Source organism: Bombina bombina, chromosome 4 (assembly GCF_027579735.1).
Source record: "Bombina bombina isolate aBomBom1 chromosome 4, aBomBom1.pri, whole genome shotgun sequence".
In the NCBI taxonomy this organism is placed as follows: Eukaryota; Metazoa; Chordata; class Amphibia; order Anura; family Bombinatoridae; genus Bombina; species Bombina bombina.
In genome coordinates this window covers 626,620,498-626,641,144 of record NC_069502.1, presented here as the reverse complement: position 1 = coordinate 626,641,144, position 20,647 = coordinate 626,620,498, and the positions used below count along the sequence as shown (strand labels likewise).

The following is a 20,647-nucleotide window of genomic DNA, read 5'->3' as shown; positions in this document are numbered from 1 at the left end:
TGTGAGGCCAAGCTGGAGCCACCAGCAGTACAAACAAACGTTCCATTAGAATTTTGGAAATCACTTTTGGAAGAAGAACTAGAGGCGGAAAGATATAGGCAGGATGATAATTCCAAGGAAGCGACAACGCATCCACTGCTTCCGCCCGAGGATCCCTGGATCTGGACAGATACCTGGGAAGTTTCTTGTTTAGATGAGAGGCCATCAGATCTATTGCTGGAAGTCCCCAGATTTGAACAATCTGAAAAAATACCTCTGGGTGAAGAGACCATTCGCCCGGATGTAACGTCTGGCGACTGAAATAATCTGCTTCCCAATTGTCTACACCTGGGATGTGAACCGCAGAAATTAGACAGGAGCTGGATTCCGCCCATACAAGTATCCGAGATACTTCTTTCATAGCTTGAGGACTGTGAGTCCCACCCTGATGATTGACATACGCCACGGTTGTGACATTGTCTGTCTGAAAACAAATAGACGATTCTCTCTTCAGAAGAGGCCAGAACTGAAGAGCTCTGAAAATCGCACGGAGTTCCAAAATGTTGATTGGTAATCTCTCCTCCTGAGATTCCCAAACCCACTGCATTGTCAGAGATCCCCATACAGCTACCCAACCTGAAAGACTCGCATCTGTTGAGATTACAGTCCAGGTTGGATGAACAAAAGAGGCCCCTTGAATTAGACGATGGTGATTCAACCACCAAGTTAGAGAAGATCGAACATTGGGATTTAAGGATATTATTTGTGATATCTTTGTATAATCCCTGCACCACTGATTCAGCATACAAAGCTGAAGAGATCTCATGTGAAAACGAGCAAAGGGGATCGCGTCCGATGCAGCAGTCATGAGACCTAGAATTTCCATGCACAAAGCTACCGAAGGGAACGATTGAGACTGAAGGTTTCGACAAGCTGAAACCAACTTCAGGCGTCTCTTTTCTGTTAAAGACAAAGTCATGGACACTGAATCTATTAGAAAGCCCAAAAAGGTTACCTTTGTCTGAGGAATCAATGAACTCTTTGGTAAATTGATCCTCCAACCATGTCTTTGAAGAAACAACACAAGTTGATTCGTATGAGATTCTGCAGAATGTAAAGACTGAGCAAGTACCAAGATATCGTCCAAATAAGGAAATACCGCAATACCCTGTTCTCTGATTACAGAGAGAAGGGCACCGAGAACCTTTGAAAAGATCCTTGGAGCTGTTGCTAGGCCAAACGGAAGGGCAACAAACTGGTAATGCTTGTCTAGAAAAAAGAATCTCAGAAACTGATAGTGATCTGGATGAATTGGAATATGAAGATATGCATCCTGTAAGTCTATTGTAGACATATAATGCCCGTGCTGAACAAAAGGCAGAATAGTCCTTATAGTCACCATTTTGAATGTTGGTATCCTTACATAACGATTCAATATTTTTAGATCCAGAACTGGTCTGAAGGAATTCTCCTTCTTTGGTACAATGAATAGATTTGAGTAAAACCCCAGACCCCGTTCCAGAATTGGAACTGGCACAATTACCCCAGCCAACTCTAGGTCTGAAACACATTTCAGAAATGCCTGAGCCTTCACTGGGTTTACTGGAATGCGAGAGAGAAAAAATCTTCTCACAGGTGGCCTTACCTTGAAACCTATTCTGTACCCTTGTGAAACAATGTTCTGAATCCAAAGACTGTGAATCGAATTTATCCAAATATCTTTGAAAAATCGTAACCTGCCCCCTACCAGCTGTGCTGGAATGAGGGCCGCACCTTCATGTGTAATTCTTTTACATTAACAGGGACATCCTGAACATTAGATGTTGAAGGAACAACAACAGGTAATGGATTATTACTAATGGAAACACAATCTGCATTAGAAAGTTTATCATGACAGTTATCACAAACTACAGCCGGAGGAACAGTTACCAAAAGTTTACAACAGATGCACTTAACTTTGGTAGAACCAGCATCAGGCAGCGTCTTTCCAGAAGTAGATTCTGATCCAGGGTCAGGTTGAGACATCTTGCAATATGTAATAGAAAAAAACAACATATAAAGCAAAATTATCTAATTCCTTAAAGGACAGTTTCAGGAATAGGAAAAAATGCCAAAATGAACAAGCCTCTAGCAACCAGAAGCAATGAAAAATGAGACTGAAATAATGTGAAAAAAAGGTGGAGACAAGAATGATGCCCACATTTTTTGGCGCCAAAAATGACGCCCACATTATTGGCGCCAAGTACAACGCCCATATTTTTTGGCGCCAAGTATGACGCCACTTCCTGTGACGTCGAAAAAAACGACGCCCACATTTTTGGCGCAAAAAACGTCAACACCTATACGTCAAAAAATGACGCAACCACAAACAAACTTCCGGCTTCAATTAGGGTGCCGGAAATGACAAAAAAAATTTTGCGCCAAAAAAGTCTGCGCCAAGAATGACGCAATAAATTGTAGCATTTTCAGCCCCCGCGAGCCTAACAGCCCACAGGGAAAAAAGTCAATTGAAAATTTAAGGTAAGAAAAAAATATTTATTCATGTGCATTATCCCAAATAATGAAACTGACTGTCTGAAATAAGGAATACTGATTATCCTGAATCATGGAAAATATAAGTTTAACCCCTTAATGACCACAGCACTTTTCCATTTTCTGTCCGTTTGGGACCAAGGCTATTTTTACATTTTTGCTGTGTTTGTGTTTAGCTGTAATTTTCCTCTTACTCATTTACCGTACCCACACATATTATATACCGTTTTTCTCGCCATTAAATGGACTTTCTAAAGATACCATTATTTTCATCATATCTTATAATTTACTATAAAAAAAATATAAAATATGAGGAAAAATTGAAAAAAAATACACTTTTTCTAACTTTGACCCCCAAAATCTGTTACACATCTACAACCACCAAAAAACACCCATGCTAAATAGTTTCTAAATTTTGTCCTGAGTTTAGAAATACCCAATGTTTACATGTTCTTTACTTTTTTTGCAAGTTATAGGGCAATAAATACAAATAGCACTTTGCTATTTCCAAACCATTTTTTTTCAAAATTAGCGCTAGTTACATTAGAACACTAATATCTTTCAAGAATCTCTGAATATCTATTGACATATATATATTTTTTTTTAGTAGACATCCCAAAGTATTGATCTAGGCCCATTTTTGTATATTTCATGCCACCATTTCACCGCCAAATGCGATCAAATAAAAAAAATTGTTCACTTTTTCACAAATTTTTTCACAAACTTTAGGTTTCTCACTGAAATTATTTACAAACAGCTTGTGCAATTATGGCACAAATGGTTGTAAATTGTTCTCTGGGATCCCCTTTGTTCAGAAATAGCAGACTTATATGGCTTTGGTGTTGCTTTTTGGTAATTAGAATGCCACTAAATGCCACTGCGCACCACACGTGTATTATGCCCAGCAGTGAAGGGGTTAATTAGGGAGCATGTAGGGAGCTTTTTGGGGTAATTTTAGCTTTAGTGTAGTGTAGTAGACAACCCCAAGTATTGATCTAGGCCCATTTTGGTATATTTCATGCCACCATTTCACCGCCAAATGCGATCAAATTAAAAAAAACGTAACATTTTTCACAATTTTAGGTTTCTCACTGAAATCATTTACAAACAGCTTGTGCAGTTATGGCACAAATGGTTGTAAATGCTTCTCTGGGATCCCCTTTGTTCAGAAATAGCAGACATATATGGCTTTGGCGTTGCTTTTTGGTATTTAGAAGGCCGCTAAATGCCGCTGCGCATCACACGTGTATTATAGCTAGCAGTGAAGGGGTTAATTAGGTAGCTTGTAGGGAGCTTGCAGGGTTAATATCACATTTAGAGTAGAGCTCAGCCTCCCACCTGAAACATCACACCCCCTGATCCCTCCCAAACAGCTCTCTTCCCTCCCCCACCCCACAATTGTCCCCGCCATCTTAAGTACTGGCAGAAAGTCTGCCAGTACTAAAATAAAAGCTATATTTGGTTTTTTTGTGTGTTTTTAAAAAGGCATATTTACATATGCTGCTGTGCACTATCCCCCCTTAGCCCCTAACCTCACTGATCCCCCCCAAACAGCTCTATAACCCTCCCACTCTAACTTAATCTGCGCCATCTTGGGTACTGGCAGCTGTCTGCCAGTACCCAGTTTAGAAGAAAAACATGCTTTTTTTTAATTTTTACTAATTTTTTCTGTAGTGTAGCTTCCCCCCACACCAAACCAACCCCCCACCCCTCCACGATCTCTTTTTGTGCTTTTGCACAAACAAGATTTGGGCATTTCTTATTAAATATATTTGCCGTAGTGTAGCGGTTCCCACCCGCTCCCGCCCGTGCACGCCCGCCACCCTCCGTGCACGCGCCCGCGCGCGCCCCCTAACGTTCCCGCCCCCGATCCCGCCCCCCTTGACTTCACAGCACACACCGATGGCCGCCCACCCGCCTCCCAAGCCGGCTCCCACCCACCAACGATACCGGCCATCGATGTCCGGTGCAGAGAGGGCCACAGAGTGGCTCTCTCTGCACCGGAAGGCCATGTAAGGTTATTGCAGGATGCCTCCATATCGAGGCATCACTGCAATAACCGGAAAGCAGCTGGAAGCGATCAGGATCGCTTCCAGCTGCTTTCCACACAGAGGACGTGCAGGGTACGTCCTCAGGCATTAACTGCCTTTTTTTTGAGGACGTACCCTGCACGTCCTCGGTCATTAAGGGGTTAAACACATATATTTAGAACTTTACATATAAAGTGCCCAACCATAGCTTAGAGTGTCATAAATAAAATAAGACTTACTTACCCTAAGACACTCATCTACATATAGCAGATAGCCAAACCGGTACTGAAACGAAAATCAGTAGAGGTAATGGTATATAAGAGTATATCGTCGATCTGAAAAGGGAGGTAGGAGAAGAAATCTCTACGACCGATAACAGAGAACCTATGAAATAGATCCCCTAGAGGAAGACCATTGTATTTAAATAGGCAATACTCTCTTCACATCCCTCTGACATTCACTGCACTCTGAGAGGAAAACCGGGCTCCAGCCTGCTGCGAAGCGAAAATCAACGTAGAATCTAGCACAAACTTACTTTACCACCTCCACGGGAGGCAAAGTTTGTAAAACTGAATTGTGGGTGTGGTGAGGGGTGTATTTATAGGCATTTTAAGGTTTGGGAAACTTTGCCCCTCCTGGTAGGAATGTATATCCCATACGTCACTAGCTCATGGACTCTTGCTAATTACATGAAAGAAACAAATAATTACTTTAAGTGTTTATAATCAAATGCTAAGAATGTGGGCTGCAACTTGATTTAAAGTTTTAAAGGTTTTTTTTGTTTGTTTTTTAAAGGCAGAATATCTGTTCAGTGCAAATGAATAGAGAAGATATGTGGGGAGAAAGAACAATAAAAAGAGAAATACTGTACTTTCTACAACACTATTAGACTCCTCAGAAAGAAACCAAATGCTTATTATTTTCTTTATTTTTCTCCATAAGATGATAGCCACTCTCCTTGCTATAGATTATTCCTTTTTAGTTCCATATGTACAGAGAGATAGCTTGAGAGAAGCAATGACAAAGTGAGTGAGAGAAAGAAAGACTCACAGCAGGCAGTGTAAGACACAGATGTTATCATACACGTTAGCAGAGAGCAACTCATACCAACACCTACATACACAAAGGACTGACTGAGACACCTAGACCGATATTTCATGAAAAAAACAAAATGTACTGCAATACCAAGTGTATTTTCTGCTATGTCATGCAATAGAAAACTAACATAACTTGATTGTGAATATAGTATTCATTTGGCTGCATCACCAGCCGTGCTCCTGCTTGATAAGGAAGATGATGTCTGATACTGACTCTGCAACAGCTCCCACTAGAGTTTATAGCCAAAGCAAAGTAATAATCGCAATATTAAACACCATCTTTTAAATATTTAAAAGCTCCAAAATGACACAAATAAAAAAGCTCAGTATAAGAGCATAAACACTGTTATGTCTAAGAGACAGCTGTATGGGTTTTCATAACTAAATTATTAACCCATTGGTGCCCTTATGGCTAAATACATTATTCTCTATGCTGAGTAACCTGATCATTTTGTAACTCCTGTGTAAAATTTAAGGTATGTTTTATGAGTTGATATAATATGTTGTCCCTTTAAATTCTTTAAAGTTCATTTAGAAAGAAAGATCATTTTTTGATAAATTCTAACAACTGGAACTAGACTATAACATTATTTACAATGGCTGCTCATTGTTCAAAAGTCATCCAAGCAGAGCCCTATTCAAAGACTAAACAGTATAATCATTATGAAAGAACAAAGAGAAAAAATAAATCCAAGAATGTTCTGACCCTAAATAGCAAACTACTTTTTTTTTTTTTTTTTTAATGAAAATAAGTTACCTGGCATTATTCTGTTATTGTCACTCAAATCATTAGTGAATGACCGATTCTTGTCTGCATCCAACAGAGGTCTTTTTCTGGAATTTTGCACTGGTGCATTCTTTTCCGAGTTCTGTAGGATTCCCTTATCTCTGTTATCCTCTGACTTCTCAGAAATGTGAATCACTGTCTTCCGACCTGAGCTAACTAAAGGAAACACAATAATCTGTAAGTGAATATTATCATGGCATCTGGTATATAGTGACCAAGCAAATAGCAAGAGTACAGATGAGCCAGCCTCTTAGTGATGAGCAATATAAACATATTTATTATCCCTGTAGATGAAGAATAAAATACAGTATACCAGCTGTTTACCAGCTTAGCAGCTGACAACAAAAACAAAATAACTGAATTCTTACCAATAAATGAATATCAACAGATGTAGCATTTATACCTGGAGTTTCCAATCATTTTTTAAATGTAAGACATCCTGGCAGCCTTTTTTTTTTATTTGAAAAGCAAGGAGAACAAATGTAACTATTATAGTTTATTAAAATAAAAATGTATTTGTCCCTTAATTAAATTTCTTTCATGACTTGGATAGAACATACAACTTTAAAAAAAACTTTCCAATTTACTTCTATTGTCAAATTTGCTTCATTCTCTTGTTATCCTTTGCTGAAGAAACATAATTGCGCTACTGGCAGGTAGCTGAACACATCTTGTTAGCCAATCACAAGAGACAAATGTGTACAGGCACCAATTAGCAGCTAGCACCCACTAGTGTAAAATATGTGCGTATTCTTTTTTAAAAAGGGATACCAAGAGATCAAAGTACATTTCAAAATATAAGTGAATTTAAAAGTGTCTTAAAATGAATTGCTCTATCTGAATCATGCAAGTTTAATTTTGACTTTCCTATCCCTTTAAACGCACATTACAAATTTTTAGCACTATAAATGCAATAAATCTAGATATTTAACACATACAGGATACACAATACAAATTATGCTAACTAAATATTTAATATAACAATCTCAAAGAGTTTACTGTCCCTTTAAATAAAAAAAGCCACAAAACACATTGTCTCCTATAATTAAGGGACATGAAATCCAATTTTTTTTTTTCATGATTTAGACAGAACAAACAATTTGAAACAACTTTCCAATTTACTTCTATTATCAAATTTGCTTCATACTTCTGGTATCCTTTGTTGAAGAAGCAGCAGTGCATTACAGTGAGCTAGCTGACCACACTGGGTGAGCCAAAGACAAAGGGCATATGTGTGCAGCCACCAATAGCCAGCTAGCTCCCGGTAGTTCATTGCTGCTCTTGAGCCTACCTAGATATGCTTTTCAACAAAAGATACTAAATGAAGCAAATTAAATATAATTCAGATGGAAAGGTGTTTGCATGCTCTAAATTTAATTTTGACTTTACTGTCCCTTTAACATAAATATGCTATAACTATATAACTATGTTACATTGTTGTAACTTTGTGTTAATCTATTGCAATGAAATAAATATATAAAAATGCAGGTGAGGTACAGGAGAAGAATGTACACCCAGCCATCCGGTAGAGATATGTGTATTAGGATTACAGATGTAAACCTTATAGGGAGTGTATAGTGGCTCTATATTATTATAGTATTAATATAATTATAATTTATACATACACACTTGGATTTTATTAAATCATATTTTGTAACATATTATAATACACATTCTAAGTGATGTTTATTTCCGTAATTCACTTTCACGCTCCATCCCTATTCTGTCTCCATTCCCTATGTTATTCTAAGCAGTTTGTTTATAAAGTGTTCTCACTTTTACATTTCACAAGCCACTAAATGACATCCCACTGAAAGGAAATATACTGTACATGTTAACCACAGCCCCATGCTACCAATAATACCACAACTAGTTTTCATTTTCTGCCAAAAGGATTTTGGCTTTGAAACTGTGACAGAAGTAGCCCCATACTGTGTGCACCTGGACTAGCAAGTAGACGTGACACAGTATGTGAGATCTGTGCATCACCCCTATGTCCCAGCTCCTAAAGTATTATTTTATTTCAGAGCATGATGTACTTAATGTATAAAATTACTCACAGTTCTGGCAGAAAGCTTCATCAGAACCATCAGGACACTGCACAACTCTGTCACAGGCTAAAGTGATATCGATACAGCAGCCATCATCACATATGAACTGGTAGCGAGAGCAGACCCCAGTGCATGCTGTCAAACAGAAAATATGGCAACTGACTCATGAATCTGTTACAGTAAATATACTAAAATGGAGCCATTACATTACACAATAATACTGATTTTCTTACTAAATAAAATAAACTATATACTGTGTTACTGAACCCAAACACAAGCATCCACATAAGAAATGAATCACTGGTATTCACTGAAAACCTGGAGTCGCGTCAATTTATAGTTTACTATGATACAATATTTAAAGGGACGGTTAACACTTTGAAATTACTAAACATTTCTGTTGTCTTGCTATAGGACAGGGGTCTCCCTAACAGGCCACATTTTCAGGATTTCAGGAATACACAATTTAATTATTGATATAAATATTAATACACATTTTTTATAAGGGTTAAAAGGTATATGGTATCTGACAAGGTATTTTAATGTAAGAGGCTATATTACATATATATCCTATAATATAAAAGGCCAAGTATGTTTGTCCGAAGCTGTCATGTGCAAACACACCTGGCCTTAAACAGACTGACCTGCAGTGGCATCTGGGGCCGACCAGGCATGACAGGGGGCGGGGCCGGGTGTGACATGGGCGGGGCCGGGTGGCCGTGAAAGAGAGCTCAAATGAGGGGGATAGAGAGAGCAAAAGAGGGGGGGATAGAGAGAGCAAAAGAGAGGTAGAGAGGGAAAGCAAAAGAGGGGAGAGAGAGAGCAAAAGAGAGGGGGAGAGAGAGAGTGCAAAAGAGAGGGGGGAAAGAGAGAGAGACAGCAAAAGAGAGGGGGAAATAGAGCAAAAGAAAGGGGAGAGAGAGCAAAAGAGAAAGGGAAGATAGGAGGGAGAGAGAGAGCGCAAAAGAGAGGGGGAAAGAGAGAGAGCAAAAGAGAGGGGAGAGAGAGAGAGAGAGAGAGAGAGACAGCAAAAGAGAGGGGGGAAATAGAGCAAAAGAAAGGGGGGGAGAGAGAAAAAGAGGGGGGAGAGAGAGAGAGCAAATGAGAGGGGGAGAGAGAGAGCAAAAGAGGGGGGATATAGAGAGCAAAAGAGGGGGAGAGAGAGCACAAAAGAGAGGGGATATAGAGAGCAAAAGAGGGGGGATAGAGAGAGCAAAAGAGAGGGATAGAGACAGCAAAAGAGAGAGAGGGAAGAGAGCAAAAAGGGGGGGGAGAATGAGAGAAAAAGAGGGGGTTAGAGAGAGCAAAAGAGAGGGGGGAAGAGACAGCAAAAGAGGGGGAGAGAGACAGCAAAAGAGAGAGGGGAGAGAGCAAAAAAAGGGGGGAGAGGGAGAGTTAAAGAGGGGGAGATAGACAGCAAAATAGAGGGGAGAGAGAGAGCAAAAGAGGGGGAGAGAGAAAAAGAGAGGGGTGAGAGAGAACAAAAGACGGGGAGAGAGAGAGCAAAAGAGAGGGGGACAGAGAGAATAAAAGAGAGGGGATAGAGAAAGCAAGAGATGGGGGATAGAGAGAGCAAGATAGGGGGATAGAGAGCGCAAGATAGGGGGGATAGAGAGAGCAAGAGAGGGGGATAGAGAGAGCAAAAGAGGGGGATAGAGAGAGCAAAAACATAATTTATGCTTACCTGATAAATGTATTTCTCTTCTGATGTATCGAGTCCACGGATTCATCCTTACTTGTGGGATATTCTCCTCCCCTACAGGAAGTGGCAGAGAGAGCACCCACAGCAGAGCTGCCTATATAGCTCCCCCCTTAGCTCCACCCCCCAGTCATTCGACCGATGGCTAGGAAGAAAAAACATAATTTATGTAAGAACTTACCTGATAAATTCATTTCTTTCATATTAACAAGAGTCCATGAGCTAGTGACGTATGGGATATACATTCCTACCAGGAGGGGCAAAGTTTCCCAAACCTTAAAATGCCTATAAATACACCCCTCACCACACCCACAAATCAGTTTAACGAATAGCCAAGAAGTGGGGTGATAAGAAAAAAAGTGCGAAGCATATAAAATAAGGAATTGGAATAATTGTGCTTTATACAAAAAAATCATAACCACCACAAAAAAGGGTGGGCCTCATGGACTCTTGTTAATATGAAAGAAATGAATTTATCAGGTAAGTTCTTACATAAATTATGTTTTCTTTCATGTAATTAACAAGAGTCCATGAGCTAGTGACGTATGGGATAATGACTACCCAAGATGTGGATCTTTCCACACAAGAGTCACTAGAGAGGGAGGGATAAAATAAAGACAGCCAATTCCTGCTGAAAATAATCCACACCCAAAATAAAGTTTAACAAAAAACATAAGCAGAAGATTCAAACTGAAACCGCTGCCTGAAGAACTTTTCTACCAAAAACTGCTTCAGAAGAAGAAAATACATCAAAATGGTAGAATTTAGTAAAAGTATGCAAAGAGGACCAAGTTGCTGCTTTGCAGATCTGGTCAACTGAAGCTTCATTCCTAAACGCCCAGGAAGTAGATACTGACCTAGTAGAATGAGCTGTAATTCTCTGAGGCGGAATTTTACCCGACTCAACATAGGCAAGATGAATTAAAGATTTCAACCAAGATGCCAAAGAAATGGCAGAAGCTTTCTGGCCTTTCCTAGAACCGGAAAAGATAACAAATAGACTAGAAGTCTTACGGAAAGATTTCGTAGCTTCAACATAATATTTCAAAGCTCTAACAACATCCAAAGAATGCAACGATTTCTCCTTAGAATTCTTAGGATTAGGACATAATGAAGGAACCACAATTTCTCTACTAATGTTGTTGGAATTCACAACTTTAGGTAAAAATTCAAAAGAAGTTCGCAACACCGCCTTATCCTGATGAAAAATCAGAAAAGGAGACTCACAAGAAAGAGCAGATAATTCAGAAACTCTTCTAGCAGAAGAGATGGCCAAAAGGAACAAAACTTTCCAAGAAAGTAATTTAATGTCCAATGAATGCATAGGTTCAAACGGAGGAGCTTGAAGAGCTCCCAGAACCAAATTCAAACTCCAAGGAGGAGAAATTGACTTAATGACAGGTTTTATACGAACCAAAGCTTGTACAAAACAATGAATATCAGGAAGAATAGCAATCTTTCTGTGAAAAAGAACAGAAAGAGCGGAGATTTGTCCTTTCAAAGAACTTGCGGACAAACCCTTATCTAAACCATCCTGAAGAAACTGTAAAATTCTCGGTATTCTAAAAGAATGCCAAGAAAAATGATGAGAAAGACACCAAGAAATATAAGTCTTCCAGACTCTATAATATATCTCTCGAGATACAGATTTACGAGCCTGTAACATAGTATTAATCACGGAGTCAGAGAAACCTCTTTGACCAAGAATCAAGCGTTCAATCTCCATACCTTTAAATTTAAGGATTTCAGATCCTGATGGAAAAAAGGACCTTGCGACAGAAGGTCTGGACTTAACGGAAGAGTCCATGGTTGGCAAGATGCCATCCGGACAAGATCCGCATACCAAAACCTGTGAGGCCATGCCGGAGCTATTAGCAGGACAAACGAGCATTCCTTCAGAATCTTGGAGATTACTCTTGGAAGAAGAACTAGAGGCGGAAAGATATAGGCAGGATGATACTTCCAAGGAAGTGATAATGCATCCACTGCCTCCGCCTGAGGATCCCGGGATCTGGACAGATACCTGGGAAGTTTCTTGTTTAGCTGAGAGGCCATCAGATCTATCTCTGGGAGCCCCCACATTTGAACAATCTGAAGAAATACCTCTGGGTGAAGAGACCATTCGCCCGGATGCAACGTTTGGCGACTGAGATAATCCGCTTCCCAATTGTCTACACCTGGGATATGAACCGCAGAGATTAGACAGGAGCTGGATTCCGCCCAAACCAAAATTCGAGATACTTCTTTCATAGCCAGAGGACTGTGAGTCCCTCCTTGATGATTGATGTATGCCACAGTTGTGACATTGTCTGTCTGAAAACAAATGAACGATTCTCTCTTCAGAAGAGGCAAAAACTGAAGAGCTCTGAAAATTGCACGGAGTTCCAAGATATTGATCGGTAATCTCACCTCCTGAGATTCCCAAACTCCTTGTGCTGTCAGAGATCCCCACACAGCTCCCCAACCTGTGAGACTTGCATCTGTTGAAATTACAGTCCAGGTCGGAAGAACAAAAGAAGCCCCCTGAATTAAACGAAGGTGATCTGTCCACCACGTTAGAGAGTGTCGAACAATCGGTTTTAAAGATATTAACTGATATATCTTCGTGTAATCCCTGCACCATTGGTTCAGCATACAGAGCTGAAGAGGTCGCATGTGAAAACGAGCAAAGGGGATCGCGTCCGATGCAGCAGTCATAAGACCTAGAATTTCCATGCATAAGGCTACCGAAGGGAATGATTGAGACTGAAGGTTTCGACAAGCTGTAATCAATTTTAGACGTCTCTTGTCTGTTAAAGACAGAGTCATGGACACTGAATCTATCTGGAAACCCAGAAAGGTTACCCTTGTTTGAGGAATCAAAGAACTTTTTGGTAAATTGATCCTCCAACCATGATCTTGAAGAAACAACACAAGTCGATTCGTATGAGACTCTGCTAAATGTAAAGACTGAGCAAGTACCAAGATATCGTCCAAATAAGGAAATACCACAATACCCTGTTCTCTGATTACAGAGAGAAGGGCACCGAGAATCTTTGTGAAAATTCTTGGAGCTGTAGCAAGGCCAAACGGTAGAGCCACAAATTGGTAATGCTTGTCTAGAAAAGAGAATCTCAGGAACTGATAATGATCTGGATGAATCGGAATATGCAGATATGCATCCTGTAAATCTATTGTGGACATATAATTCCCTTGCTGAACAAAAGGCAATATAGTCCTTACAGTTACCATCTTGAACGTTGGTATCCTTACATAACGATTCAATAATTTTAGATCCAGAACTGGTCTGAAGGAATTCTCCTTCTTTGGTACAATGAAGAGATTTGAATAAAACCCCATCCCCTGTTCCGGAACTGGAACTGGCATAATTACTCCAGCCAACTCTAGATCTGAAACACAATTCAGAAATGCTTGAGCTTTCACTGGATTTACTGGGACACGGGAAAGAAAAAATCTCTTTGTAGGAGGTCTCATCTTGAAACCAATTCTGTACCCTTCTGAAACAATGTTCTGAATCCAAAGATTGTGAACAGAATTGATCCAAATTTCTTTGAAAAAACGTAACCTGCCCCCTACCAGCTGAACTGGAATGAGGGCCGTACCTTCATGTGAACTTAGAAGCAGGCTTTGCCTTTCTAGCAGGCTTGGATTTATTCCAGACTGGAGATGGTTTCCAAACTGAAACTGCTCCTGAGGACGAAGGATCAGGCTTTTGTTCTTTGTTGAAACGAAAGGAACGAAAACGATTGTTAGCCCTGTTTTTACCTTTAGATTTTTTATCCTGTGGTAAAAAAGTTCCTTTCCCACCAGTAACAGTTGAAATAATAGAATCCAACTGAGAACCAAATAATTTGTTTCCCTGGAAAGAAATGGAAAGTAGAGTTGATTTAGAAGCCATATCAGCATTCCAGGTCTTAAGCCATAAAGCTCTTCTGGCTAAGATAGCCAGAGACATAAACCTAACATCAACTCTAATAATATCAAAAATGGCATCACAGATAAAATTATTAGCATGCTGGAGAAGAATAATAATATCATGAGAATCACGATTTGATACTTGTTGCGCTAGAGTTTCCAACCAAAAAGTTGAAGCTGCAGCAACATCAGCCAATGATATAGCAGGTCTAAGAAGATTACCTGAACATAGATAAGCTTTTCTTAGAAAAGATTCAATTTTTCTATCTAAAGGATCCTTAAACGAGGTACCATGTGACGTAGGAATGGTAGTACGTTTAGCAAGGGTAGAAATAGCCCCATCAACTTTAGGGATTTTGTCCCAAAATTCTAACCTGTCAGGCGGAACAGGATATAATTGCTTAAAACGTTTAGAAGGAGTAAATGAATTACCCAATTTATCCCATTCCTTGGAAATTACTGCAGAAATAGCATTAGGAACAGGAAAGACTTCTGGAATAACCGCAGGAGCTTTAAAAACCTTATCCAAACGTATAGTATTAGTATCAAGAGGACTAGAATCCTCTATTTCTAAAGCAATTAGTACTTCTTTAAGTAAAGAGCGAATAAATTCCATCTTAAATAAATATGAAGATTTATCAGCATCAATCTCTGAGATAGAATCCTCTGAACCAGAAGAGTCCAAAGAATCAGAATGATGGTGTTCATTTAAAAATTCATCTGTAGAGAGAGAAGATTTAAAAGACTTTTTACGTTTACTAGAAGGAGAAATAACAGACAAAGCCTTCTTTATGGATTCAGAAACAAAATCTCTTATGTTATCAGGAACATTCTGCACCTTAGATGTTGAGGGAACTGCAACAGGCAATGGTACATCACTAAAGGAAATATTATCTGCTTTAACAAGTTTGTCATGACAATTATTACAAACAACAGCTGGAGGAATAGCTACCAAAAGTTTACAGCAGATACACTTAGCTTTGGTAGATCCAGCAGGCAGTGGTTTTCCTGTAGTATCTTCTGGCTCAGATGCAACGTGAGACATCTTGCAATATGTAAGAGAAAAAACAACATATAAAGCAAAATAGATCAAATTCCTTATAAGACAGTTTCAGGAATGGGAAAAAATGCCAAATATCAAGCTTCTAGCAACCAGAAGCAAATGAAAAATGAGACTGAAATAATGTGGAGACAAAAGCGACGCCCATATTTTTTAGCGCCAAATAAGACGCCCACATTATTTGGCGCCTAAATGCTTTTGGCGCCAAAAATGACGCCACATCCGGAACGCCGACATTTTTGGCGCAAAATAACGTCAAAAAATGACGCAACTTCCGGCGACACGTATGACGCCGGAAACGGAAAAGAATTTTTGCGCCAAAAAAGTCCGCGCCAAGAATGACGCAATAAAATGAAGCATTTTCAGCCCCCGCGAGCCTAACAGCCCACAGGGAAAAAAGTCAAATTTTTGAGGTAAGAAAAATATGATAATTCAATGCATAATCCCAAATATGAAACTGACTGTCTGAAAATAAGGAAAGTTGAACATTCTGAGTCAAGGCAAATAAATGTTTGAATACATATATTTAGAACTTTATAAATAAAGTGCCCAACCATAGCTTAGAGTGTCACAGAAAATAAGACTTACTTACCCCAGGACACTCATCTACATGTTTGTAGAAAGCCAAACCAGTACTGAAACGAGAATCAGTAGAGGTAATGGTAAATATAAGAGTATATCGTCGATCTGAAAAGGGAGGTAAGAGATGAATCTCTACGACCGATAACAGAGAACCTTATGAAATAGACCCCGTAGAAGGAGATCACTGCATTCAATAGGCAATACTCTCTTCACATCCCTCTGACATTCACTGCACGCTGAGAGGAAAACCGGGCTCCAACTTGCTGCGGAGCGCATATCAACGTAGAATCTAGCACAAACTTACTTCACCACCTCCCTTGGAGGCAAAGTTTGTAAAACTGATTTGTGGGTGTGGTGAGGGGTGTATTTATAGGCATTTTAAGGTTTGGGAAACTTTGCCCCTCCTGGTAGGAATGTATATCCCATACGTCACTAGCTCATGGACTCTTGTTAATTACATGAAAGAAAGGAGAAACTATAGGGTGCAGTGGTGACTGAAAGTTTAAAAATAAAAATATATATGCCTATCTTAATAAACAGGGCGGCCGTGGACTCGATACATCACAAGAGAAATAAATTTATCAGGTAAGCATAAATTATGTTTTCTCTTGTAAGATGTATCGAGTCCACGGATTCATCCTTACTTGTGGGATACCAATATCAAAGCTTTAGTACACGGATGAAGGGAGGGACAAGACAGGGACCTTAAACGGAAGGCACCACTGCTTGTAGAACCTTTCTCCCAAAAATAGTCTCCGAAGAAGCAAAAGTATCAAATTTGGAAAAAATATGAAGCGAAGACCAAGTCGCCGCATTACAAATCTGTTCAACAGAAGCCTCATTTTTAAAAGCCATGTGGAAGCCACAGCTCTAGTAGAATGAGCAGTAATTCTTTCAGGAGACCAAACGGATTATGCTTTTCAGCCAAAAGGAAAGAGAGGTAGCCGTAGCCTTCTGACCTCTCCGCTTACCAGAATAAACAACAAACAATGAAGATGTTTGATGGAAATCTTTAGTTGCTTGTAAGTAGAACTTTAAAGCACGAACCACATCAAGATTGTGCAACAGACGTTCCTTCTTTGAAGAAGGATTAGGACACAGTGAAGGAACAACAATCTCTTGATTGATATTCTTATAAGAAACAACCTTAGGAAGAAACCCAGGTTTGGTACGCAAAACCACCTTATCTGCATGGAAAATAAGATAAGGGGAATCACACTGTAAAGCATATAGCTCGGAAACTCTTCGAGCCGAAGAGATAGCTACTAAATATAAAACTTTCCAAGATAGAAGCTTAATATCCATGGAATGCATAGGTTCAAACGGAACCCCTTGAAGAACTTTAAGAACTAAATTTAGGCTCCATGGCGGAGCAACAGGTTTAAAGGCTTGATTCTGACCAAAGCCTGACTAAATGCTCGAACGTCTGGGACATCTGCCAGACGTTTGTGTAGAAGAATAGACAAAGCAGATATTTGTCCTTATAAGGAACTAGCTGATAATCCCTTCTCCAAACCTTCTTGGAGAAAAGACAATATTCTAGGAATCCTAATCTTACTCCACGAGTAACCTTTGGATTCACACCAATAAAGATATTTGCGCCAAATCTTATGATAGATCTTCCTGGTGACAGGCTTTCTAGCCTGAATCAGGGTATCAATGACCGACTCAGAGAAACCACGCTTTGATAGAATCAGGCGTTCAATCTCCAAGCAGTCAGACGCAGAGAAATTAGATTTGGATGCGTGAACAGACCTTGGATTAGAAGGTCCTGTCTCATTGGCAGAGTCCATGGTAGAACCAAGGACATGTCCACTAGGTCTGCATACCAAGTCCTGCATGGCCACGCAGGTGCTATCAGAATCACCGAAGCTCTCTCCTGCTTTATTCTGGCAACCAGACGTAGAAGGAGAGGAAAATACATAGGCCAGATTGAAGGACCAAGGCACTGCTAGAGCATCTATCAGTACCGCTTTGGGATCCCGGGACCTGGACCCGTAACGAGAAAGTTTGGCATTCTGACGGGACGCCATCAGATCCAATTCTGGTGTGCCCCATAGCTGAATCAGCTGGGCAAATACCTCCGGATGGAGTTCCCACTCCCCCAGATGAAAAGTCTAATGACTTAGGAAATCCACCTCCCAGTTCTCTATTCCTGGGATGTGGATTGCTGAGAGATGACAAGAATGATCCTCTGCCCATCGGATTATTTTGGTTACCTCCATCATCGCTAGAGAACTCCTTGTTTCTCCTTGATGATTGATATAAGCTACAGTCGTGATGTTGTCTGACTGAAACCTGATGAATTTGGCCGCAGCAAGCTGAGGCCACGCCTGAAGCGCATTGAATATTGCTCTCAGTTCTAGAATATTTATCGGGAGAAGAGATTCCTCCCGAGACCATAAGCCCTGTGCTTTCAGGGAGTTCCAGACTGCATCCCAGCCTAGCAGGCTGGCATCTGTCGTTACAATGAGCCACTCTGGCCTGCGGAAACACATTCCCTGAGACAGGTGGTCCTGAGACAACCACCAGAGAAGAGAATCTCTGGTCTCCTGGTCCAGATGCAGTTGAGGAGACAAATCTGCATAATCCCCATTCCACTGTTTGGGCATGCATAGTTGTAGTGGTCTGAGGTGTAGGCGGGCAAAAGGAACTATGTCCATTGCCGCTACCATGAGTCCGATTACCTCCATATACTGAGCCACTGATGGCCGAGGAATGGAATGAAGAGCTCGGCAAGTGGTTAAGAGCTTTGATTTTCTGACGGCCGTCAGAAATATTTTCATTTCTACCGAGTCTATCAGAGTCCCTAGGAAGGAAACTCTTATAAGAGGGAAGAGAGAACTCTTTTTTTATGTTCACCGTCCACCCGTGAGATCTCAGAAAAGCCAACACAATGTCCGTGTGAGACTTGGATAGCTGGAAAGTTGACGCCTGAAATAAGATGTCGTCTAGATAAGGCGCCACTGCTATGCCCCGTGGTCATAAAACCGCCAGAAGGGACCCTAGCACCCTTGTGAAAATTCTGTGAATAGGGATGTGTAGATACACATCCTTTAAGTCCACGGTGGTCATATATTGACCCTCCTGGATCAGAGGTAGAATAGACCGAATAGTCTCCATCTTGAATGATGGAACTTTGAGGAACTTGTTTAGAATTTTGAGATCCAAGATTGATCTGAAAGTTCCCTCTTTTTTGGAAACCACAAACAGGTTTGAGTAAAAACCTAGCCCCTGTTCCTCTTTTGGGACTGGGCGGATCACCCCCATGGTATGTAGGACTTCTACACAGCGTAAGAACGCCTCTCTCTTTGTCTGTTTACAGACAATCGAGAAATGTGAAAAGTCCCCCTTGGAAGAGAGCCTTTGAATTCCAGAAAATATCCCTGGGACACAATTTCTAAAACCCAGGGATCGTGAACATCTCTTACCCAAGCCTGAGCGAAGAGAGAGAGTCTGCCCCTACTAGATCCGGTCCTGGATCGGGGGCTACCCCTTCATGCTGTCTTAGAGGCAGCTGCAGGCTTCTTGGCCTGTTTACCCTTGTTCCAAGCCTGGTTAGGTCTCCAGACTGACTTGGATTGGGCAAAATTCCACTCTTGCTTTGCAGCAGAGGAAGCTGAAGCAGGACCACTCTTGAAATTCCAAAAGGAACGAAAATTATTTTGTTTGGTCCTCATCTTATTTGATCTATCCTGAGGGAGGGCATGACCTTTCCCTCCAGTGATGTCTGAAATAATCTCTTTCAGTTCAGGCCCAAATAGTGTCTTTCCTTTGAAAGGGATGTTCAAAAGTTTAGTTTTAGATGACACATCAGCAGATCAGGATTTAAGCCATAACGCCCTGAGTGCTAAAATGGCAAAACCTGAATTCTTTGCCGCTAATTTAGTCAGTTGAAAAGCGGCATCTGTAATAAAAGAATTAGCCAATTTAAGGGCCTTAATTCTGTCCAAAATTTCTTCTAATGGAGTCTCCATCTGAAGAGCCTCTTCTAGAGCCTCAAACCAGAAAGCAGCTGCAGTAGTTGCAGGAACAATGCATGCAATAGGTTGAAGAAGAAAACCTTGATGAACAAAAAATTTCTTCAGGAGACTCTCTAATTTTTTATCCATAGGATCTTTGAAAGCACAACTGACTTCAATAGGTATAGTTGTACGCTTAGACAGAGTAGAAATAGCTCCCTCCACCTTAGGAACTGTCTGCCACGAGTCCCGCATGGTGTAAGATATGGGAAACATTTTCTTAAAAACAGGAGGGGGAGCGAACGGTATACCTGGTCTATCCCACTCCTTAGCAATAATATTCACAATCCTCTTAGGGACTGGAAAAAAACATCAGTGTAAACAGGAACCTATAAGTATTTATCCATCTTACACAATTTCTCTGGGACCACTATAGGGTCACAATCATCTAGAGCCGCTAATACCTGCCTGAGCAATAAGCAGAGGTGTTCAAGCTTAAATTTAAAGGCCGTCATATCAGAAAATGTCTGAGGAAGCGTCTTTCCTGAATCAGAAATTTCTCCCTCAGATAACAAATCCCTCACCCCTACCTCAGAGCATTGTGAGGGCATATCAGATACGGCTACTAAAGCGTCAGACTGCTCAGCCTTTTTCCTTAACCCAGAGCTGTCCCGCTTTCCATGTAAACTAGGCAGTTAGGATAAAACCTCTGTGAGGGTTGTATTCATAACTGTGGCCATGTCTTGTAAAATAAATTAATTTGACGCACTAGAGGTACTTGGCGTCACTTGTGCGGGCGTTACTGGTTGTGACACTTGGGGAGAGCTAGATGGCGAACCCTCATTTACTTCTGACTGAAAATCATCTATTGCTCTATTTTTAAGTGCTAATATATGTTCTTTATAGTTTATAGACATATCAGTACAATTGGGACACATTCTAAGAGGGGGTAC

At 40.5% G+C, this 20,647-nt stretch overlaps 1 protein-coding gene across 2 annotated transcripts in view; it reads right to left on the bottom strand.

Moving 5' to 3' along the window:
• The window catches only part of LRP11 (LDL receptor related protein 11), a 130,505-nt gene that overhangs the window by 36,968 nt on the left and 72,890 nt on the right, over positions 1-20,647 (bottom strand). The window contains exons 4-5 of one of the 2 annotated variants that reach the window (XM_053710654.1): positions 8,486-8,611; positions 6,396-6,581 (exon numbers count right to left, since the gene is read on the bottom strand). In XM_053710654.1, the coding sequence (XP_053566629.1) occupies positions 6,396-6,581; positions 8,486-8,611 (312 nt within the window). The remainder of the gene's footprint in view (positions 1-6,395; positions 6,582-8,485; positions 8,612-20,647) is intronic. The other variant, XM_053710655.1, reaches the window with a different exon arrangement.